Here is a 25,008-nt window from a genome sequence, read left to right as displayed (position 1 = left end):
GAACGCATCGGAGGAAGCGGAGGCCGTGAGCAACGAGAAAACAGAGGTGTCTTTCGAAGTGGTGGCTCCGGACAGGGCGGAGAGCAAGAGCCCAGAGGGCTCCGAAGTGAAACCCAGAGGGGCAGAAAGCAAAACGCCCAAGACGAATCTGAGGAAGTTTTTCAAGCTGGTAAGCGAAGCTCTGCCGGGATGGAGGTGATTCTTGGGAAATCCTGCGTCTGGGCGGGCGGAGCGTGACCCCCGTCCCCGCAATTCCCCGTCCTGCATCTCCCTCTCGCGGCTCCTCCCGGAACGTTCCGCGGTCCCTTCCCCGCCAGCCCGGGGGCTCCGGTGGCCCTTTCCCTCCCCCAGGTGGCCCAGGGAGCTCCAGGGGTTGAGCTACCGAATGAACCTCAGCTCCACAAGCCGCTTCCCCCGGGATGATGCTCCGGGAGGATCCCATCTCCAAACCCATCTCTCGTTCGTCCAGTGTCCCTGCGTTGTGTTGAGTTCTGCACTTGCTTCAGGGAGTTGTATTTTCAGTAGGTCAATTTTTTTTTTTTTTGGCAGCTTATGTAGGTTAGCTAAACTGGCATGTGAAAGGATGCAGTTGCTGCTGCAAAGGTCTGTTAGACGGAAAAATGGAAGGTATAAAGTAGAATCTAATCCTTTTTCCCAGAAGACCAGAGGGAAGAAGGAAACCACTGAGGTGATCAAGTGGCTGGTATTGTGTTGTGGCTGTAGGTGTGAAATTATCCCGATGGATTTGTGTACAAACAGCCAGACAATATTTCCTAAAAGAGTCCAGAAAAGTGGCCAAGAAAGAAAATAATCCAAGTCTAGAAATAACACGTCTCTGATAAAATCGTAGCAGACCTTGGGGATTTATATAGCAATTGATCTATTTTGGCAAGGTTTACAAATGCACATGGAAGATTTCCATTTTCAGTCAATGCTGGTTTATTTTCAGGCAGCTACATGGTGTGGATATCAGAGTAGCTTAAACATTAAAATGTGGAAAAACGTAGTTTCTTTGAAGCTGATGTAATGGCCAGCCCAGGTGTCTGCCCACAGGTGAATACCTGGTACATACCTGTGAACAGTCATGGTGTCACAGGTTAAACTTCGTGACTCAGACTGTAGGAGTGCACACCACAGCCCAAATCTTGATTTATTTTTTATTTCCAAAAGATTAGCATTTCTTTTATTCTCAGCTGCTTGCTGGGCTCAGCCCAACCTGTGATGGGTTCATTTAGTTTCTGTTCTTGGAGAGTGCTTTACTACAGGGCCACTCTTATGTATTTGAGGATCCAAGCAAAAAAATTCTTAATATCAGCCAGCAATTGTGCACCCAACCTGCTTTTAATTCCACATAAGATTTCAGTCAGCTTATAAAAATCTCCACCTTATTCCTAAATCCTTGTGGTTGTCCTGCATGGAGGCCTGTCAGTGGCACAAGCTGGGCATGCAGAAGGGGAGTTGGGAGCAATGCATTTCAAACACTAACAACTGTGGGGATCATGGCTTCAGATCGTGTCACTCTACCAAAAAATAGCGCCCATTAAAAAAATAAAGCTGTTCCACACCCATCTTAGTCACCATGGAAGAAAACAATGCTGTGTTAAAAGCAGTAGATATATCACTGCTCTAATCAGAGCGGGGATTTAATCCAGATTTCGGCCTAGAAAACAGAACCAGTACTAGACAAACATCTACCCACAGGGGAAAAGAATTGTATTAATGGTTTAGGTGGTTTTGCAGCTTTTTGGAACCTTCAGTATTCATCTGCTTTACTTTTGGCTATTGATTTCCAAACGGATCAAGGATTATTTTAATATCTGTATTGTTCCTGAAGTTTCCTGGGCTGTTTCCTCTGAGTAACTTTGGGATTACTGGATCGCTTCCATGCTTTTGTACAGAAGCAGTTGCCCAACAGCTTTGTGCCAGCTGCTCAGTCAGTATTTCTGATTCTGAAGGCAGACACAAGGATTTTAAGCCACTGCTGAACAGGTACTTTCTGTAAAGCTTTTGAACTAGTGGTGAGTGCTGCAAATGGGTGAAATGTCTGAAATTCCAACACGGGCTTGATTTTTCTCACAAGGAAAAGTCAGGGAAGCTCCAGGGCTGTCGAGAGCTGAGATGGACTCTGCAGAGATGTCTAATAGGGCTTTTTGCTCAGCAGAGATTCACTGGAAGGTGTAATTTCCACTCAGAAAAGGTTTCTACTGTAGTTTTGTCCAGAGGTTTGGCTGTCCTACAGGAGCAGCCATAAAGTGGAGGGAGAAATTCTTCTCTGTGAGGGTGGGGAGACCCTGGCACAGGTTGCCCAGAGAAGCTGTGGCTGCCCCATCCCTGGAAGTGTCCAAGGCCAGGCTGAACAGGGCTTGGAGCAACCTGGGCTAGTGGGAGGTTATTAGACCAATAATACCTCTTAGAAGAGGTTGACTTTTAATTTTATATTAATACGATTCTTTACTGGGTTTCTCTTCTGCCTGCAGAGGAAGGTATTCTGACAACATCCACAGTTTTATGTCACACAGGTCACCCCCAGGTGCCCAAGGAAAGGTAGTTTAGCATTTTAGGATTCAAGACTGGTACCTAGAAATTAAGATTAATTCTTTTGCAGTCTATTGTGAACCTCCAACAGGCAAGTCAGTTATTCTCCAGATGCCCCAGTTTTGACATTATTGTCCTCAGAAAGCACAAGCACGGGGTGACAGCAAGGAGACATTTAGATCCATAGCACTGTAATTGCTGCTGTTGACACAAGGAGAAGCCATTGGGAGAACCAGGAGGAATTTCCCTTGGAAAAGGCAGTGTGTATCCCAAAGACTGCCTGCTGACTTGCTCAGTGCAGATGTCCGTTCTTATTTGTGCTTGCAAAGGTCACAAAAGCCACTGCTGTGATTAAAATAGGAGAGGGTTAACTAATACTATAAAAGATATTGGGAAATTATAGCAAGACAAAGTATTAGTCTAAATCCCTGGAATTCAATAAGAGATGAAGAAATAGCACTGCTCTTTTATCGAAGTAATCCACCTACGTGGATTTGAAATCCAGCTGAAAGTCATTCCAGCCTCATTAATCAAAAATCAAACAGTTATTGTGTTATTTCCAGGGTGGGATATATCAGAGCCAGTGCAGGTGTCCTGATAGAGATGTTACACCTGAATTAATCACCCCAGGTCCCCTTGTGGAGGCTGAGCAGGTCTGAGAGCCCCTTAGGACACGTCAGATGACGTAAGCCCTGAAAGTTCCTGCATAGGATATAAACAGGTGCAAAGCTAAATAAGAGAAAATCCTTTCAAAATGGCTGGTTTGAGATATTTTGTGGAGATAAGAAGGGTGTAAACTGGCATTTTTAATAAGAATGAGATAATTGCCAACTGTAAACTGAGGCTGTATCTTTGTCCTCAGCCAGGAAGTTTATTGGCAGCACAGATGGTCTAAGATAGTGTTGAGTATGGATGCTCCCAAGGAGAGTTTATCTTTTTGGGATAACTAAATATTGTTTCCACATTGTCTGCTGCGTCTGTGCTGGCCTCCTTCCCCATGTAAATAAACCTTTAGGCAATAAATAGCATTTGGAATCAAGAATACCTATTTTATGCTGTCACAACTTAACTTTTCTTCATTATTCATGAAAATGTAGCAAATGGGTTGGCTGTCCCCACCTTCCTCCATTTAAAGATGTGCTGATCCACCCCTTATTGCCACAGAAAGCAGGGGGAGGGTTTGGGAAGCTCTGGGCAGCAGCAATCCTAAGTGACCAAAGGCAAGGATAAGAGGTCAGAAGTGCTGGAGAGAAATCCTTGGGATCGTGTCTCACTGACAGCAAGAGGGAACTCTGTCTAGACATCAAGGTCTTTACTCTGTTATTTTTGGTGAAATAAATAAAAATAAATAATGAAAAAAAAAGAGAGAGATGGATTACTAGATGTTGGCTAAAGCAGGGCTATTTTTTTTCTGGGTTTGGGGTGTTTAGGGGGGGAAAAGTAACACTGATGGATGTCACAGCACAAACTTTTTTTTTCTGGAGGCATCTGAGCCTTGCTGAGATAGAAATGTGAACTAGATCTTATCACAGCACATCTTCATACACTCTGGACTGAGTTTGTCTCCTGCAGTGTAAAGACAGACCACGCTGTGCTTCCTCCCCTCCATTTCTGCAACCTCTTGCACAGATAAAGCGTCACGAACACAAACACAGGAGACTGAGCAACAACGTGTTCCGGAGAGAATTTTTCCCACAAAAGTAATGAATTGTCACGGAGTGGTTTGGTTTCCTATCCTGCTGCTGGCACATATTGATTTTCTGTGGTTTTATAGGAAAATCAGGGGCCGAAATAGGTCCTTGCAATAACACCATTTGTAGGATGGAGCTGACACTGTTGTGCTTCAAGTTACAAATCTACAAGCTGCAGAAAACCACAATTCCGCCTGATCTATCTTTAGAACAAAAGTCACATCCTTTCATTGTTTTCATTGAACTTAGGCAATGAAAAATGACATTTAAATTTGGGCTCTTTGAAATTCTGGAGTTTATTTTACGCTTTGCTGCTGAGCTCTGTGGCTTGTACAGCACTCAGGGGAATACCACAGAACACGGCTCCTAATTACAAATGTACACTCCACTCCTGTGCTTTCTGTGGCACTAATTGTGACTAAAGCTTAATTTAACTGTCACAAAGCTTGTGATATTTACTCCTTGAGCTAGTTTTGTCAAACAGGGCTTTCTCATTTTTAAAGCTAAATGGAAACAGGGGATTGTACCTTAAAAAAGGTATTTCAGAGTCAAGGTTTGCTCTGAGTGACCTCTCTCAGCGCTGCAGCCTCAGGGTCTGCTTGGATTGGGAAGAGTGGGCACCAAGGAGGGCTATCACTTAGATGTGTACAGACTGCAGGCATAAACTGGGAAGCAAAAATTGGGAATAAATGGACGCTGATGATAAATTATAAAAATACACCTATAGAGCTGAGTGGGTTTTAATTATTCACAGGACATGCACTTAGTGGGATGGTTGGATAGAGAGGAAGTCCCACTAGATCTTGTGAGATGGATTTGGCTCTGCAAAGCAAAAAAAGCTCTTTCCTAGAAAACTGCAATGGCAGGGCTGATAGCACTGTCTTGTTTAGGACTGATATGATCTCAGGTCCACTGAGACCTCGCTCAAGTTTCTCCTTTTTTCTTAATGGGAAAATTGACTTGCAAGAAACAGACTGACAGGAAAAAAAACCTGCAAAATCTACCTGGGGGTTGTGGGTATTTCAGAAACGTTGGTGGAGTTTCTGAAGCGTCTGGTTTTGTTTTAGTGTTGCAAAGAGCGGCCTTAAATCAAACCTTTATTCATGTGTGTCTTCTTAGTGAATGAACCCTGTTAGAAGTCCTGTAACCCTTTGTTATTTTAGTCAGTCAAGGGTGATGGAGGGACAGCCAGTTCCGAAGTGGTAAATGGCCCCAGTCACCACGTAAGTGCCTGGATTTTTTCATCTTTTGGTGATGGGTTCCTGCCACCTCCATCCATACAATCCTGCCTTTTGAAATGTAAAAATCACCGAGAGAAAAGTTGCTCCATGCTCGTTGATTTCTTTCCTTATCTATTTATTTTACCTATTCGTGCTATTATACAAGATTTTAAAGGGTCACTATCAGATTTTAAAACAAACACCAAACTTTTTTCCAGGTCTGTTTTTTTTTCTTAAATCAATTAGTGAGTTTACAATCAGGTTTACTCCTCTCTCTTGCTGCTATTTTAACTTCTGCATGTAGCTTGGCTTAGGCAGTGAAACTAAATACACACAGCTAGAATTATTTTTATTTTGTTGATTTACTTGTCTTCTGAGGAAAAGATCATTTACGTGCAAACTCTGTAAAGGAGAAATGAAACTGAGAATGAAAACTGTTCACTGCAATTTAACAAAAGCCATGGTAGTATTTTTTCTTATTCTGTTTTTGTTTCTTTCATTCTGTGTTCATAAAAGCTAAGCCAAAACTTTGGATGTGACATTTACATTATATTCTGCATGCCTTTAAAATGCTTCAGAAAAATTATATTTTCATTAGAAATACAAATACTGTTACCTTGTGTGAGAACAAAAACCTCATCTGTTGCAAGGCAAGATACCCAGAAGGACTACTTTGAGTAATCTTTCAGTAATCAAAGGTAAAACAAGGCTCTTTAAGAGAAAAACTGAAGTTGTATTAAAAACTGACATTTCAGAATTTCCTTTTTTAATTAACGGTAAAACTATTTTTCACTCTTCCTATTTTCATTATGTCTTATGACACCAAGGTTAATCTTTATGAATTAGTCACTAAAAGCATCCCAAATACAGAAGTCCTGTCTTGTGACATTTGCTCCTTATTTCATACAACAGTTTTGTGAAGTGATCTGGGTAAAACACTAAAAGTTACAGTCCTGGATCTACTTTTTATTATTTTAATTAGCAGCCAGTTGCCTTCCATTTTTGTAAATCACCTTACTATTCTTCCTCCTTCTCTCCCTTGCCCTGATGTAAATTTAGAACAGTTTTATTACACAGAAAAGCCCAGTGAAAACTAGATCTGATGTTGACTTTTCTGGGGGATTTCTGTGAAAGGATCTCCTTGAATTATGCCATTATGTCCCTGGAATGCTGTGATTCTTCTCCACTTTCCATCACTGCCATTCTGAATGCTACAGAAATTTATTACAGCACTGACACAAAATCTGCAGAAATTTCGGAGTCTGCCTTTTTCACTCAAAAATCAGCCTTGGATTAAGGTCTCCTGTAACACGATGGGGAAAATACTCTGCTGTTCATCTTTTCTTTCTCTATTTCTGTTGCACTGCCAGCGTTGAGAGAGGAAAAGCAATCTGTCAGGTGCAGCTCACCCTTTAGAATAAGAAACATTAACATGTTTCATTATTCATAGGCTTCACTTCGTATTTCCTGAGCTGCTCCCATCAATATCAAATATGCCAATTTCCTGCCTTTCAAGGTTAATATGAAACACCTCAAAGAGATTATCTGATAGGAGTGGGGGTTTTTTTCCCCCTCTTATTTTGCCTGGAAAATGTATTATGAATATTTTTTAAAAAGTGTTTTGTTTGACTAACATCAAAGGCCCAACCTGCTCGTAGAAATAATCCTGTTGCATCCCACTCATGGCTCAGTCCTGAACAACCAAGCACGTGTGGTGAGGAAGACCCTAATTTTACACCCACAGAGCAAACCCACAGATTTCACAGAGTGTTCATAAGGGTCAGAGGTTGTTCTGGCACCTCTGAACTCAGAGGTGTCCAGTCTCAGAGCTATATTCAGTCTCAGAGCTGTATTTTGGGTGCTGTGGTTGTTTTTGAACTGAACGTGCACGTTTGCAACTGCACCAAAGAGACATTTCAAAAGCTGAGACAAATAAGAGTAAGAAGGAGCAGCAGCTGGACTGAGAGTTAAACTGAGTGAAACAGAGGGAGACACAATTAAATCTGACTTTCTGTTCGTCCTCGTGCTGGGAAAACACCTGCATCACTTGAGCCACTCAAAAGTGCATCTGAACAGGTCTTTTTTTCTCAGGTGAGGTGAAGAAGACACACATAGAGTGTGGTGTCTGTGCAGCCTCACAAGACAGTTCTCCTTTATTCTGAATTACTGAATTTGCTTGAATAAAGTATTGACACTCAGGTGGTGTGTGAGGCCACTGATCACCTCCATCTCCATGGCTTCTCCAGGGGCTGCATCCTGCAGATCCAGAGCAAAGACAAGCTCCTGACTGGACTTTTAACTCTAAGGGCAGACAAACCCAGATGTAAGGAAATATATACCCACATATGTCTGGCCTTTGGACAAAGAAATAGTTCAACACAAGCAATTGTTTTGTGAAGGACTTGAGCCTACTGGTCAAGACTGAATGTATTAAATGTTTGCAGGTTCTATAACTTAAATTTGGGTTTTTTTAAGATTGGGTGTGGAAGAAAGGTGAATCAAGTGAAAAAAGCAAGCCTTGCTACCCCCTCTCGTTCTTGTTTCCCCAAAATTAGAATGGCTTGAGGGTATTTTTAAAAATAGATACAAGAGGAGTATTTGCATTGTGTTTCTCTAGAGCCTCTACCTTCAGGTTTTTCTCTGAAATCACAGTATCTAAAAATGTGTTTGTTTTTAGTGAAACCTGAGCCTGTCATGTAAGCACAAAACCCCTAGAAGAACAGCAAATATTTCAACACTAACAGTAAAATCCCCAAAGCTGTAAAAATTAAATAGCATTAAGCTCTGGGCCATGCCCTGGGGGGAGATGTAAGATTTCCAGCTTTTCAACCTGGAAATCTGGCAACCTTTTCAACCTGGCAAATTTGTGCTGTTTTAATGATGTTAATAGATAGAGCAATATGATCCTTTTTTTTGCAAAAGAAAAAAAGAAAATCCCATTTGCAAATAGATTTCCAGGCAAAGCATCATCATTTGCTACTCTCCAAACAGTGACAGTTTCATTGTCTGATCCTTTGTTTGTCACATATGATTTTTCTCCTGTGAACCTCAAACATATCCTGCACTTCTCCAAGTTTTCTATACTATGAATAGTTTGCTCTGTGATTGTGTTTCTTTGGAAGATTTGCTGTCTCTTCTTTTGCACTTGTACATGAAATTTTCTAAGATGCTGTGGCCTTCCATAGCCAAACCCTGTCCCGTTAATTTTTGGATAGAGTGTTGCAGTCTTGCAGCAGATTTGTTTTTATCATTTGCTTTATGGTACCTTTTGCCTCTTTTCTCTCCCAAATCTTTCCCTTGCCCTTTTTGGGTACTTTCACTGTTTGGGATGCAAAATCTGGAGGAGTCTTAGTGGGCAGTGCCTCCTTGTGACTCTGCATCTCTCTGTGCATGTTCTCTGCCTCTAAACCAGCTTCAGCAGAGACACAGACAGAAATAAGGCAGGTTTATGCAGGATGGTTTGATCTTGCAGTCTTTGCTCATGTGAGTAATTCCACCAGCTCCCCGGGAGCCCTTCCCTTGAGCAGAGGCTGCAGGAGTTCATCCCAACCTCTGTAAATGAAAACCCATTGGACAGCAGGCTTTCTCCCTGCCAGGTGGCCTTTCCTTTTTTTTTGGTGTTGTTTTTTTTTTTTATAACATATTTATGGATTGCCTTCCAAAATATTTATATTTCCCACTGAAAATAACCCTTGTCTGACACCGCTGCAGACGTTAAATGCCACAGAGAGGCCACTTGCCCCGGCTGAAGGTGACCCTGTGGGCCAGAGGAGCAAGGAGAGCTCCAAAGACAAGAAGTCCACGGTGGAGCTGAGCAAGCAGAAGGGCAGCAAACAGGAGAACAGGGAGCAGCCAGACCCCCGGGAGCAGCCGGCAGCCGACACCGACTCCATCCAGAACGGAGGAGACGCTTCCAAGGAACCCTCCTACAAGAAGACAGAGAAGAGGCAGTCCCTGGGAGGGTTTTTCAAGGGCCTTGTATGTTAATTCACCTTCTCTTTTTAGTGTTTCCCAGCTGTTTAACCGCCCAGCCTGTAGGTTGTTGTCCATGGGGGATTTGTGCTGGGAGGGAGTGCAGCTTCACCGGCAGCTTTGCAGGGCTTGGGCAAAAGAACTGCAAGATTTTGGGCAAAGGAGGGAATTCTGGGCCTCAAGGTACTGATTCACAGGTAGGGTTTGCTATGGGAGAGCTGTAATTGTTCCCACACCACTGTTTTTGGGGTTCATGCTTTGGCTATGGGGATGACTACACTGCTCCTGTAGCAGGCACTGAACCACCTACAAATTAGGGTGTGTTTATAAGGGAAAAGTGGAGGTGGTGCTGGTTTACCAGAGTAACCTGCCTGCTCTAAACCACCCTGATGGTGGTTCAGTGTCTACTTCAGAGCAGCTAGGATATCCTTGCAAAATGGGAAATCCCTGCAAGGAAAAAACCAAAGGAGACCACTGGGGTGGGTAGGAACCAGCACAGTGGTCACAAGATAAGCACCTTGTGTCAGCAATCAGTGATAGACTCGTTAAAGCACACAAAAAGTACACAGGGTATTTTTTTCTTGTTGCCTTTTGTTAAATCTTAGCCTAAATTTGCTGTGCCCCCTTCACTGAAACCTGAAATGCAGAAATGAAAGAATTTAGCACACTGAAACTCTGAGTTTCCAGAAGACTTGGTGTTACTGGTGCAACTGGTCAGAGCATTTAATAGATGGAGATTTATTTTTCTGCCTGTCCGTATTCAGAGGCACATGTAGAAACAGAAGCACAGGTTAGACCTGGGACTGCCTCTTAAGCCTTGGCAAGAGGCTTTTTATAAATCAGTTGGAAGGATGCAGCTTAAACCTCTTTCCTCACATTGCCACAGCAACAATGGATCTGCAGCGCTGTGGGGTCATTTTTAGCATCTTTTGGAAACTTAGTGTGCAAACCAAACTTCACCACAACTTTCAAGTGATGCAAAGAAACTCAGCAGATGTGTCTGTTGCCTGCAATGATTCCTAGTGAATCTGGCTGCCCTAAGAGGTGTGCAGCTTGCTTTGTCCTTCCTCCCTTCCTCACTTCTAAGGCTGTCAGGGCAGAAGCAGAGCCGGGCAACCCTTCAAGAAGAAAAGTCAGGCAATATAGATTGAAATACTGACTCAGAGCTGGAAACCAGCCCAGTTAGGACACTGGGTTATAAAGCCACTGCCATGCACACCAGTGTGACTCGTTCCAAGGCAGATGTTTTTCCACATCAGAAGAAGTGCTTTATTTGCACCATTTCACAGAATTACTGTGTATCCTACAGAGGGCAATTCGCATCACCAAAGTAAGGACATATTACAAGGAGAATTAAGAACAAAAGAGAAATAACTTCTTGCAGTAGAGATTAGCAACAGTTCAGCCTCATTTTTCTGGGGTAAAATCCTGGTCCACCATGGATCAGTGGGGTTTTCCTGTAGTTTCAATGGAGCAAAGTGTTGGAGCTCACCTGGAGTAAAAACCAACTTGCATTGGCTTCTGCTCATCTTGTCTCCCAGTGAAGCCACGACGAGAAATCCTTTTGCTTAATATACCATGAAAAAGCCGGAGTTATATGATGATACTGGTTATACAGCTCTGTGAAGCTGTGAGCTGACTGAAGCTACCAAAGACACACACACGTGTTTTTCTTTCTTAGTCCCCCTTTGCCTCCAAATTCTGTGTGGATTTTCGTTGTGCCCAGCATTGGTGCAAGGGTGTGACGTGATCCACGCTCACAAACGTGGTGTGTGGGTGTCATATCCTGCTCTGGGTACTGCCAGCTTCCAGGAGGAGCAGGGCTGCTGTTACTTAAGCTGCTTGGATGGTGGTGACACATCTCATGTCAGCTGGAGGGGATGAAGGCAGCCACATTTTTCTAGCACATGTTGTCTAGAAATTAGGCAAATGTTACCTGCCACTATTATTTCTGGAGAAAAGTGAGATTTGTTTCTCTGGTCTGAAGTTTTCTTGAAGTTAAGCCCTCCCTTGTTGTAGTTCTCACTGTGTGAGAAAGGGTTTATCTGTTGATAGTCACTCTTTATTTTGTATAGTGTCATTCATTCAAGCTGTATCCAAAAATCCTTCGTAGAGTTTAGCAACAGTTACAAATCTAAAATTATTCTGGAAAGGAAGATATGAGGAAGTGCAAGTTAACAAGGAAACAGTCTTTCAAGGGCAACATCATGAGAGATACAGAGAGAGGCAGGAAAGGTGTCTCAGATTCAAAAGGCAAGAAAAAGCTTTTAGATCAAGAGAGGAGATTGTGAAGAGGTAAAAAGACCATTTGGGGAATAAAACACGGAATAAATGTAGAGGAAGTAGAGATGTTCTGTGAGATCTTTTTGCTTGCCTCAGTTTGGCTGTATAGCTCCTTATCTTGTGTTGCAATTATAGAGGCCAACAGTACTCCTGCAGCTTCCTTCTTCCATTAACAGAAGATGGCTCTTAAAAAAAAGTATTTGATAACAGTTAAGCTGCTTTGGTCAGTTTATTGTGCTTTTAAAGTGGCTGGGGGGAAAAAAAACAAACCCATTACAATGAGGTCTGTGTATGGAACATCTCTCATGAAAAATTACCACCTCTCTTTGAATATCCTCAGGAAGATTATCCATACCTAAGAAACCCAGTTCTGCAACGCTCCTAAAAATAATCTACATCTCCCAGGTGATCAGACTCAGCCCCAGGAAGGTGTAATCATTAATCTCAAAGTATTAGATCACACACACAAACCAATGCCAGAATCTCCATTTCAAGATAAGAGCTTGAGTATTTGGTGGCAAGTCAGCAGAAAAATTCAGCTTTATGCTGATAAAAGGGAAGGAGGAAATATTTAACAGGGGCTGCAGCAGCTGCCGTGCCCTGTGCCCACTGAGCTCCTCCCGTTCTGCTATTTCAGTAGCAGATATTTTAACACCACTCTCTCCTGGATCTCGATTCCTCTGGGAAAGGGCACAGAGCAAGAGGATGTCAGACTGCAGGAATGCAGCTGATGAGAACACTGCAGTTCCAGCATCTGCTCCCAGTGGGGCCAACAAAGGCTGAAATTTTGGCTACAAATGACGCCACTTATGCAAGCAAAGAGTGTTCCAGCCCTGCGTGGTTTCAGCACAGCTGATAAGGTCCAGTGGTTGTTCCTATGGCAAAAGAGATTAATTTATAAGCTATATAAAATGTATTTAGTGAGTCTTAGAGAGATTAGATTAGAAAGAAGCAGAAAAGGGGAGGGGGGGGGAAAAGGTTAATGACATTGTTTTCTGAGCTGGAATAACTCATGCTCAAGTTGTCAGAAGCTGGGAGAGCTTAGCATGTGGAAACTACTGGGACCTGTTCTGCCCAGAGTATCTGCCCCACTGACACAGGTTTCTCCTGTGTAAAATCTGGGAAAAAAATATACTCCGATACCATGACATTCCTGCGTGTGCACTTTAAAGTGCTCTGCCCAAAATAATATATTCCAGCTTAGCTGCCAACTTCCACTGCGCTGCAAGACAGGAGCCAGTGGTACCTGTGCTGCTGAATCCGAGGGCAGAGCTGGAATTTGTCTGTTAAAAGGGCAGGAACAAAGTTCTTTATTTCACACCTGGCTTGGAAATTCCAGTTAAACGAGAATCATCAGCCAGTCTCCCTCCGAGCTTCCTGCTTTAATCAGCAACCACCTCGAAAATGGGTGCAGCAGGGAGACTGCAGTATGAGCAAATAACATGACACCACTGCAAATGTGCTAAATGAGTCAAAAATGGGGATTATCTCAAATGAGCTCCCCCTCCTGTCTCCTCCCTCCACCTATTTATAGGAAGAATGGCAAATAGTATCATCCTGTTTCCTAGATTAGTCTAGAAGTGGCTTAATATCTTCATGCCCAGACAGGAACAGCTATAGCTGACAGACTCCATTACTCTTTTAATGTGGGAAATCTTTTACCTGATGTGTAGGTTTTTAGGGTTGCTGGATAAATTTGGAATTACTAGGTCCTTGGTATTGTTTGATGGATAAGTGATGGATTTGTTGCTGCACGTAAATGGCCAAAAAATTTTATTCTGCTCTAGAGAACCTTCCAGACTCGACATCAGTGGAAGCAGAAGCAAACCCACTGCAGCCAGTTGAGCTGCACAAGGTTACAGTTAAGACAGGGGATTCTTTCAGTCCATTGTGATTTTTGGCTGCTCTTTTTCATACTTAGATTCTCAAAGGTGAAAATTTGAGAAGATCAGTGAGGTGGAGTGTAATCAGTATAAAAACCCCACTGTTTTTACTTCCCTGAAAGGGGTGAGGAAGTTGAAATCTTTCACTCTCCATGTCTGACACAGAATTGTCCTGAAGTGATGAGTCAGGTTTCCAGCAGAAACAGACTGTGTGAAAGGACAATTCACATATGAATCTGCACAGTTCCCATTGTAGGGAAAGCACACAGCAGTTACCTTTAGCTTTGTCAGTTTTTTCTGTTTAGCATGTAATGATTTGGGCATTTGGCTACAAACAGCATGGGCATCCCATGCACTGTTAACAGTGATCTCTGAAACGCTGTTTGTGAGTCCATTTTGCTGTCACGTTCTGAGGTTTTGATGACTTCAAGGCCGGTAAAATTAGGTCAAGCACCTTAAACTAAAGCCAAGTTTTTATCAGTTACCAGTGAAAAATGTAGTTGGTATAGCTGGAGCTATACGTTTCCTTCATCTAAGCTGGATTAGTGTCTTGAATTGGTGCCAAACACAGAATTATATTTGCAGTGTAAGAGAAGCTTTATCACTCTAACATTGTAGAATACCTGTCATGCATAAAAGTATTTAATGTTCCCTTAACCTAGAGCAGACCAAGGCTGGCTATAATACACTATTAATCATGCTTGAAGGACTCTTAGCATGGTTTCAGTGAAGCATTTAGGCCAGGGAAATTTTAGAGAAAGTTATGCCAAAAACCCAGTACTACAAGCACAGCAGCTTGGCTCTGGTGTGTTAGTCCAGTGTCTGAAAACAATTGTTTTCCATGCCAATTGAGAAAATTATATTAAAATAACTGACACATTTAGGCAAAATCACAAGCAGTAGATTTCTGGGATTCTCATGATGCAGGTAGTGCTCATATGCTTATGTATATTAAATAAAGGGCAAAGGAAAAAAAGCAGGGAGGTGAAAGGAGTGGGAAACGTCTGCTAGCAAAACTCTAAGACAAAATTCCAGACTTAACCATTCTGAAGTATTTGAAAGTGTTTCTAAAGATCTCTCTCTTATTCCACAGGGTTCCAAAAGGATGTCTGATGCAGAGGTGCAAACAGATCCAGTGTCCATCCTACCTGCTGGGAAATCCAAGTAATGACTCCACGTGGCTGCTGGAGGCTCAGCAGCTCTCTGTGAGCTCCCTTGCAGTAGACATGACTCATTCCTTTCCTTTACATGGCTGTCATCAAATGCCTGAGGCTAAAGCAAACACTGGTGTATCATTTAAGGTATATCATTTACAGGGTTTGTTCCTTAGATGTTAGAAAGCGACTCTAAAGATCAGCAAGTAACGTGTTGTATGTTTAAAGAGAGGTCGTGTGGATGATTTTAAATCTGTAGAGGGTAGGGTATGTAAGGTAGGAAGGTGGCAGTGAACTAAAAAAAAAGGCAGGAAAAAAATGCACGTGACAAAAGAATGTAGATTGGGCAGCAAGGCACGAGCAACAAACCCTCCGCTTTAGAGAGCTTTAAAGCAGCCAGGAAAAACAAAAATCTCCTTTGATAAATGTTATACTCAAATGTAAAAACAACCGAGTCACTTTTTGTGGTTTCTCAATAGAGCTGAAATTAGCTAAAAAAAAAAGCCTGCAGAATAATAGAATCAGTGGTTATAAAGTTATGCTTCCTATTGGTTATTAATGGAAATTAAAACGCTAAAATGTAAAGGCTTTACGTGATTGAGACAGCGTCTCTCTCGTCTGGGTGAGGTGGGATAACAAATTAAAAGCTATTTAAGGTTCTAATAGGAACACAAGAGGGCACCCACGTCCCCGTGCACTCCTAACACCAGGCTGTACCTACAATCCTGGGATTAATGTTTCTCAGATCATAGGAAACTTAGTTGTTTGTTCAGATATTTGTTTATATCCGTACTTGTAATTAATCCTAATAAAAACCAAAATCAAAGCTGTCCAGGCACCTCCCTGCTTCACAAGACTCCTATAATAACTGTAGTTAATAAATTTTACAGAAAATTAAGATTTCTGTTTGTTCAGTCCTGGGCAAACCTGTACAGGGAGCCACAGGCCTGATATTTTAATCCACACTAGCATCTGAATGATACAGTAGTGTATATTTTGACCTCCTTATCTTTAAATAAACTAATGCTTATCCTTTGGAAAAAAAGATCCTTTGCTGCTTTAATTTTAAAACAAAGTTTGTTATTTATGTCCCTGTGGTCTGACGATTGACATGACATTAAGGCAGAAATGAGCACATACAACCCCTGCCTGTGGAGGGAATAGCTGTTATTCATTCTTTATTGGAGTGAAGATTATAACTGGAAATCAGGGGAGAATTCTGTAAAATCCACAGAAATCCAGTTCTAACTAGTCAGAGAGGACAGAGGTAAAGAGCTTTGTTTGTCCATGAGCCACTGTAGGTAGGTTGTGCTTTTGCAAACCTGCAGATTTGGGGTGAACAACCAAAACTTGCTGCTGGTTCCATGCACAGGGAGCACAGACAAAAGGTTCTTCAGCTCTAATGGTACTTTCTGTTCCCCTCCCTGGCACAATGGGCCTCTCATGCCATATAAAGTGATATCAATCAAGAGGGACCGTTTACAGATCTCCAACTGATTTGTAATGTCCTGCTTGTACATCTGTGTGGGACCAGTGACTCCGGTGCATCCCCTGTTACGGCAGCATGAGAGAAGAACTGGGCTTGTTATGTCCAGCCCTGCTACACACACACAGAGAAAAAAAAGAAGTTTTAGGCTTTGTCTACATTACAGGAGCTTTAATTAAATCAGTGCATGTAAGGCTACATACAGGGAGACAACCACCATGGTTACACAGTGGTATGAAAGTGCCAGATGTCAGCACAGTGTGTGTTACCAGAGCAGAGAATAAGCTGCTGACTTCACACTGCTGTAGTTGCCTCTGTGTTAGAATAGTATTTGGGCATTTTTCAAATAAAAATATGCTCAGTTACATTACAGAATCTCAGAATGGGTTGGATTGGAAGGGACCTTAAAGATCATCCCGTTCCACCCCCCGCCATGGGCAGGGACACCTCCCACTAGACCAGGTTGCTCCAAGCCCCCGTCCAACCTGGCCTTGGACACTTCCAGGGATGGGGCAGCCACAGCTTCTCTGGGCACCCTGTGCCAGGGCCTCCTCACCCTCACAGGGAGGAATTTTTCCCTAGTATCCCATCTAACACTACTCTCTGTCAGTTTGAAGCCGTTGCCCCTTGTCCTGTCACTCCAGGCTCTTGCAAAAAGTCTCTCTCCATTTTTCTTGTAGCTCCTTCAGGTGTTGGAAGGCCACAGTTAGGTTACCCCAAAGCCTTCTCTTTTCCAGGATGAAAATTCAGACTGTATTTATATTACTATATTATAAACAGTGTAGATATCAATATTATATTATGGATAGATCAGACCTTCTGTGGAAGAGAGCAACCCTTCCCCAGTCCACTCCTTAGGAGCAGGTCCGTGCTGGTTGCACTCTGCATTCCCGAGGCCATTAGGACTGCTGACCACGTGACTGGACCGTATCACTTGGCAGTGGGGCTAATTTCAGGAATCAGGAAATCCTCTTGGCAGAAAAACAAGAAAAACAGTGAGTTTGGCTGTAGATGCCCCTCATGCCACGGAGCTATTATTGCAGATGAAATAACGGTTAGTGTTGGCACTGCCTCCCACTGAGAAACTGCCCCAATTGTTTGATTCCTCTCTGATAACAGGAACAACACAAGCTTTGAAGAAGCCAGTCAGCCTTCTCATAAAGCAGCAACACATGGAGCCCCCAGAGGAAGAAAGGTCTTAGGAGATGCATCCCCAGTTAAGTTGAGCTTCCGCATTCCACATGCCATATAAGAAACATAAAAGTACAGCTTTTATGTTCGGGCCGGTAAAGCTTAACAAGTCATTTGGAAATCAAAGCTTTGGAAGAGGCTGCAGTCCAAGACAAAGGAAAAGAGCAGCCAAAGCAATACATTGCATTTAGAGACTGTTGTCAACAAATAAGCTCTGGCTTGTAAGATCTTTTGAAGCAGCTCAGACTGTTTCAAGGATCTTAAGATGTGTTTCATGTAGGCATTTTGTAAGAATTTTAAGCAGATAGTGCTTAATATAGATATATCTCATAAATATAAAAGGGAATGGATTAAAATTGCTACTTTTTGTGTAAGGAGTGCTTCCCTCCAATGGACAGATGTTTATCTCCCCCTCAATACAAGAGCAGGTTCCCAGGTGGAGTTCCTGGCTCTGCCTCAGGTGTCCATCCTGCTGTTCCCAGGACAAGCCCCCAGTGAGCTGAGTTCATCACTGCACGCAGGGGTTGGGTGCTGCAGGTTCTCCTGACCTGAAAGCAAATTATCTCCATGGAAGTGTATCTGAGCTCAATTGTTCTTCTCTGGAAGGTGTCCAGATGTGTAACTGCGCTGCCTTTCAGGAAGGTTTTACAGATAACTCCTGGCAGAGCTGCCCTGCACTGACCCCACCACGCTCAGCCCCAGCAGGACAACATGATCTCCGGTCCCAACTGTCCGTCCATTAACCAGCCGCTAATTACACACACCAGGTGATTGCACTTTAGCAGCTATTCCTTATTTGGTGTAAGCATTGTCTACAGACCACAAAAAAAACCCAAAAGCCTGGTGGTTTTCCAGCCTGTCTAGTGGCTGTCTCTTGAGGGGTGTCTATGAGGGGGCCCTGTTGGAGGTCATGCATCTTCATGTCCCACACCCATCTCCATGTCCCACACCCATCTCCACGTCCCAGGCCCATCTCCATGTCCAACCAACCACCTGCCCAAAGTCTCCTGTCCCCAGGGTGGAGAGGGGGACTGGCAGACTTGTTACACTTCCCCTGACATTTTAGGGGATAGAGGGACACTGAGGCAGTGCTGAGGGCTGGGTTCCTGTGCCCGTGCTCAGGGACAGTAGGTGTGTGATGGCTGCTGTGGCCCTGCTGGGCCATATTGGGGCATACTGGGGGCTGCAAAGTGTCCATGAAGGATGAGGAACCATGCAGGGGGTCACAGAAAGGGAGAGGCCTGGCTGCACGTGACCTGTTGGACTGAGGTGTTGCTGGCACCAAACCATTGCTGGTTTTTTTGGGGACACCACAGCTGGTGCCCCAAACCTGTCCATGGGCTATTGGGCCCCCTCCACCTCCTCCACCTCCACTCTGGCCTGGACAAACCTGGGGGGCTGTCCAGGAGCTTTTGAGAATCCCAGCTCCTGCGAATATGTGCCTGAAAAGACCATAATTGCACTCTTGATCCTGTATAATTGGATCTCGGGAGGTTCCTGTTGGCCACCTGGCTGCTGACAGCATTTGTTCTGATGAGTTAAGTGCCTCCATCCATCACGCTGGATCTGCACTCCCGGGGAGGTCTGCAGAGCAATAAACTCCTCTGAGAGTATCTAGACTTTCTCCCTGTTGACCATGTATCTACCCTCAGCCTGGTGTTACACTGGAGCAGCTTTCCAGTTGGGAATCTGATCAGGATCTTGCCCCTTGTAAGTATGAGATTCTTCACTCTGCTCACCCCGAGACCTGGCTCTGACATGTAAGGGAGTAGCAAAGCTGCTTCCAGGGTTTGTGTGTTTCAGAGCTCTGCACCCAGGGCTTAGAACATGTTTTAAGAATACCTTAATACCTTTTTATATGTAAATGTTTACAGATGGCTTTGAAGCAACAAAATCCACAGCTTCATCCATGGCAAAGGTAGCGTGACAGGGGATAAACACAAAGGGTTGGTGTGCAGACGGGCTGGGCTGTGGGAACTGACTCCATCTGGGAGGTTAGAGGAGGAATAGCTCTAACTTCTGTATAGTCACACACTCATTTGAGAATATCAGTGAAGAATCTGGATTTGCTATAGACTCCACCTCTTCTGGATAACACACCCTGCTCTTTACTGGCAATTTCAGCAGTTTAGCAGTTCTGAGAACACAAAAACAGGAAATTCTGCAGCAGCCTTGACGGAGGCTGAAGATGCGTAGAAATTCCTTAAAGAAGTGTTATTTTCTGAAAACAAACTATCAAAAGCCTCGAAGAAAAATAAACCTCTTATCAAAACTCTTTGCTTTTACTTAATCATTTCCTATTAAATTTGTCACCTACTGAAGTGCAGAGGAAAACAGCCTCCTGCACAGGAAGCAGGAGTGATTCCACTTGGAACCGGAAAGGGACAAAGTCCAAATTCCTTCTTTATCACATCCCACTGTGAGCAGGTGATGCAGCATTTGGCATTACCCCTTCACCTACCTTTACACAGCATAGGAACCAGATCCTTTATTATCATCACAGTGCACAGGGAATGGTAACGACAGACCCTGAACATAGTGACGTCTAAAACGTAATTAGAATTTTGCAGACTCATCTTTGTTGCAGTGCTCCACAAATTTTGGGGATGGTTGTGATTACTTCATTAGAGTTGTTTGGAAAACAGAAGGGAAGTGGGGATTAAGTTGCAGAGTTTTCACTTTTTTTTTCTGTCAGCAGTTTCTAGTCAATTGGAGAAATAGTTGGTATAGTCTGCAATTTTATTACTTCAGTAAATGAAACTGAAGTAGCCCAGAATGTTGAGGCACTGTAACCACAGGAAGCTTTCCCTTTGCAGCTTTTGAGCCCTGGCAGTGACTGTCATAAGAGAAGGAAAAGGATTGCTTGTGAAAAATTTGCTTGTAAAATTGAGCTGAAACTTATTTTTCTTTTTTTTTTTTTAACCACTGATTCACAGCATTGGAAGGGCATATAATTATCAAATGCCCTGTTCCTATACAAACAGATTATATAGCCTCTGATAAACAAAAGACTGAGAGAAATAAGAACATATGTCTGTCTGGTATAGCTGAGAATCATCCTATCAGTCATTCACTTAGGAAGGCCCAAACCAAAACTGTCACGATTCCTCTGTGGGCAGGTTGTCACTGAGTGCTGCATTCAGGCAGTGATTCCTTTCCAGGGCACAAACAGAGGCTTTGGAAGAAGGTGTGGGATTTTGCCTCCCCCTGTGTGGGGTAGCAGGGCAGTGGGAAATCACTGCAATCACTGTGAGGAACAGCCAGAGTCGAGCTTGCAGACGTCCTGCTGCCTGCTCCTGATCCCAGACCTGTTCCTTCTCAAAGCCTTCACACCCAGCCTCTCTGTAGGACACCATAAATCCCCATCTCTGCATAGTTTACACTGTTTCTAGAAAATCTATGAACATAAGTGCTTGTTGACACCACTCTGGAGGTGATACCATGTCCTGTGTGAATGCACATCGTGGCTGAGGAGATCAGGTTCATGTAAACATTTAGAGGAATAGATACTTGGTGAGCTCCTAAAGCCAGGTGGTTCTTACTGGACTACTACTGGAGACTTGCAGGAGTAAACCTGTGCTAGCTCTTCAGCTATTTTATAGCTCTAGGTATTAATTTCCATAAACTAAAAGCCCTGGTGTGAGCTAAGGTAGCTGAAAGGTGTTCTCTCAGCTGTCAGAACAGGAGAGCAAGGAGAAGCAGACAGTACCCTCTCAAATTCCAGCAGCACAAATTAGCAGGCATCCTTCATCCCATTCAGTAATCAAGGCTACAGAACTGTATTAACACCTATTTACTGACACAAAATGCTGTATCTCCATTCACATCCCCAGTCACGGAGCAGAACCTGCTCTCAGGTGTTATAGAAACAATTCCCTGTACCCAGAGAACCCACTAATGGGTCACACCAGAAGCGTTGTGGTGATTGAAGTTAAGTGCTTGCAACTGTGTGAGCAGAGCAGCCCTGCCAGAGACACAGCCACACAAATTTAATTCCAGTGTGACTAAATCCCTGCAAAGGCTTTTATCGATGTTGTGACTATACTTGGGAATCAGTCCTGGCTCTCTTCTCCCACCTTCTTGCCTCCACACATTCCTGCCAGTAAAACTGCAGAGAAAAACTAGATTTTGTCTCTGTCAACCTGCTGTTGAGGTAGGATCTGCAGGTGTCAGGGGGCCTACCAAGGTTTAATGACTGCAGTGGGGTGAGTCAGCCCAGGTGGGGCTCATTTCTGAGGTGATGAGAAGGTTTAAGCTCCTTTGGAAGGGATTGGGAAGGAAGACAGAGCTAACACATGAGCTGGATTTTGATGAGAGCAGGTAGGAGCTATGTGTTCCCCAACCACCCTTTGGGTAGACAGGATGATGTGGGATGGTTTTGTTGCCTTTCAATCTGGGGTGTGTGCTCAGCCTTTTACAGGGAGTCCTCTTATAGTTTCCTGAGGAGACACCAGTCCTTGATAAGCTTTTTTGGGTTCAGCTTTCCCTGGTGCTTGTGGGGTGATTTGCCTGGAAGTGTTGTGTGATGCCTTAGCTCAACCCCTCACTAAAACCTGACCTTTGGGAAGCTTTGCACACCTGTAACCCAGTGCAGCCATTCACTCTCCCACCTTTTTGTTAGAAGCCAAAATGTGAACTTAGCCACTGAACTTGAACCCTGAAATCATAAACAACTCTATCAATATTTAATTAAAGGTAAATGGCAATGCTAAAATGTAAATTCACCGAAGCCCAGAACTATGTGGGAACATTCATCACAAAAATAACAAGCGTGGTTTTTAAAGTTGCTTTTCCATGTGGAATGTGCTGGGAAGTAGGGGTTATGTCACTAAAGCCTCACTGAGACCCAAGCAGGGCTTGTATTGAGTATGAGAGACAAATGATGGTGGATTTTGGCACGTCAGCATCAGAAAACCTGCCTGTGCCAGTGGACATAAAACATCATTTCTTGGGTTAATCTTGCGGGGGGGTTGTTTGTGGTTTTATTCTTTCTCAACAAACAAAATTCTCTATTTCTGTGATGTTTGTAATCTACCTTAATTGTTGCAAAGAGGTTTAGGAATGGTGCAAAAGAAACCTGAAGTTTGGTGTGTTCAGAGCCAGGGGATGTGGCAAGGGGAGGGTTAAGGCAAATCTGCTTCCTTTCCTTGTCCCCTGTCAGCGTGTCAGTCAGGAGAGCTGACCTGCAGTGATGTAACATAATATGGACACCCAGGCTTTTAACAAATGTCACTTTGAAACAAAGCATGTGCTTTTAGAGAAAGTTGTTTGTTTTAACTGAACCCAAAATCAAGCATTCATCATCTTGTCTCCCGTAAAGCATATTGTTCTAGCTTGGAAAAAACTGAAACTAAACCATATGCTGAAAGTGGAAGAATTTAGAAAAACTTGCTCTCGTTCCCTCCAGTCTGTGCCTCATTTTTTTAACTTCAAGGAGGGGGGAAGGAATTGCTGTAGACAGGGTAAAGATGGTAGTTGCTATTCCCAGTCCTTTACACAAGAGTAGGTGCTTTCAAGTACTTGGAAACAAACATTGTACTAAAATTACTACTGGTTACTGGCAGAATTACTTGTAAATGTCTATATTCTAGGATGGAAATAGTATTTGTGGCTTTGCAGAAAGTGTTCCTGAAGCGTTTTGTTCACAGATGTATCTTTGTTCTTATGTACAGGGTTTGCCAAGAATTCCCTAAGCAACTACTGATTATGCATACTTCAAATTTGGGTATTGGGCTTGTAATTTCTCACAGAACTGAACCTTTTATGAATGCTGATTCTTTGGCAAGGAGATTTTGTAAATGTCACCCCAAATTAGCATTGTTACCATTCTTCCAACCTTCTACCTTATCTTGAATTTACTCCTCCAAGGTGACTCTTCAGAAGACTGTAGTTGAAAAATGTTATGTTAATTTAGAACTGGATTTCAAAGTTTGAGAGCAAATCACTGTCCGGTTTTGTGGAATATTTTCTATGTTTTCAGGATCAAAAATTTATTGTTGAGCTCCACGCATCAATCACCTTTATCTAAGTGCTTTTTTTATGTGTGACTTCCTCTTAACACATTTAGTTGATCTCTGCCCTACCACCAAGACAACAAAAAGTACTCCTGAAAGGTTTGAAGCCTGAGATGATCAAAACTCATGTGAGCAATGCAGTTGCTATCACCAACAACCGTCTTAGAGATAAAGTGAAATTTCTATTCCCGTGTTAGTCTGAATTTTGATTTTGCTGTTAACTGTCTATAGGAAAAAAAATTATATTTGGCAGTTTTTGCAAGTTGATCTTCAAAACAGACACCTCAAATGAGATAATGCTTTATTCTTATTTATACTTATTCATACTTCCTAGTTGTAATCGAGCTTGCTTACATTAAAGCCAGGGATACAGAGAACATGTATAAAGATATCTACATTTATTCTTTGATTTCACTTTTTCAGGTGTAGTGTACACCTGAGACATCTCTCTATAAGCCAGGTTTATTAATTGTCTCCCAGGGACAATGTTTCCACTTCACCACAGCCCTGATTCACACATGGGTGTTGTTCCAGTGAGATGTGTCCACGCTTAGGCAAGACAAGCATTTTCTTTCTCTTTTGGTGGTTTTTTTTTTTTTGTTGGTTGGTTGGTTTTTTTGTGGGTTTTGTTTGTTTGTTTTGTTTCGTTTTCTTGTTGCATTTGGTGGGATATTTAACTTTCATTATCAGAATTAGTCCTGAGCTGCTCATGATTTAATATCCGGCCCACGAGGAGGTTTAGGCTTGGGCCAGATGATGAATATTCTATAAAAGCTGATGTTGCTGCGCTGCATAAAGGAGCAGCTCAGGTGGAAAAGGGAAGGTGCCAAAAGGGAGGTGTTCACACTGAAATGGACTGCAAACAAGCTGCTGCAGAACCATCTGCAGGACCTGTTCTCAGCAGTAAAATATTAAAGATTAAGCAGATAAAACAATCCTTGCTATTGAAAATCAGATTGCTGCTTTCATGCATGTGTATTGGCAGTGCAGCCCTGCCACAGATGGACACTATTAAAGGGAGTAATCAAATACCAACATGTGTTTCATACAGAAAGAGACCCTGACCAAACTGCCTAGCAGGAGAATTCTTGTATTTATTTTTATATCAGAGAGGTAACCAAGATTTTAAGCTTTTTTTTTTTTTATGCTGATCCTGTGTTCATTACTGGGAACTCTCTGTGATTCTTGCAAGTTCCAATCTAAAAATGCATAACACATTTTTAATTATTTTGAAGAAAAACTATAATGCATGAACCTGGGTTCACACAAGGCCTTGTCACTCTTGTGGGCAGGTTCCAACGTGTGCTGGGATAATTTAGATGTCAAAAATTGACTTGCTTTTCCTGTAATTAAATGGGTGTACATCAGGATTCCCTAAACTGAATTTAGTGGAATCCCAGAGTGCAGAACAGATGCAATGCTGCAGATCTCTCCCAGCACAGTAAATATTGCAGCCACTTATGGAATTACTTGGCCTCTGATGTTTCCGAAGCTGACTGCGGCCGGAGCAGGGACGAGGGCATTGTGCACAGATTTGCAATTGTCCCACCAGCTCTGTTCAGGCCGTGCAGGGCAGGCT

General features: G+C 43.0%; 1 protein-coding gene across 1 annotated transcript in view; it reads left to right on the top strand.

Moving 5' to 3' along the window:
- BCAS1 (breast carcinoma amplified sequence 1) overlaps positions 1–15,774 on the top strand; it is a 43,191-nt gene extending 27,417 nt beyond the window's left edge. Inside the window, exons 9-11 of the mRNA XM_017815191.1 lie at positions 2–169; positions 9,158–9,424; positions 14,678–15,774. Of these exons, the coding sequence (XP_017670680.1) occupies positions 2–169; positions 9,158–9,424; positions 14,678–14,752 (510 nt within the window). The 3' untranslated portion in view covers positions 14,753–15,774. The remainder of the gene's footprint in view (position 1; positions 170–9,157; positions 9,425–14,677) is intronic.
- The last annotated feature ends 9,234 nt before the right edge of the window (positions 15,775–25,008 follow it).

Source organism: Lepidothrix coronata, unplaced genomic scaffold (genome assembly GCF_001604755.1).
Source record: "Lepidothrix coronata isolate B3197 unplaced genomic scaffold, Lepidothrix_coronata-1.0 Scaffold49, whole genome shotgun sequence".
In the NCBI taxonomy this organism is placed as follows: domain Eukaryota; kingdom Metazoa; phylum Chordata; class Aves; order Passeriformes; family Pipridae; genus Lepidothrix; species Lepidothrix coronata.
The sequence above is the reverse complement of the archived record's forward strand: the minus strand, read 5'-3'. Positions and strand labels throughout refer to the sequence as shown.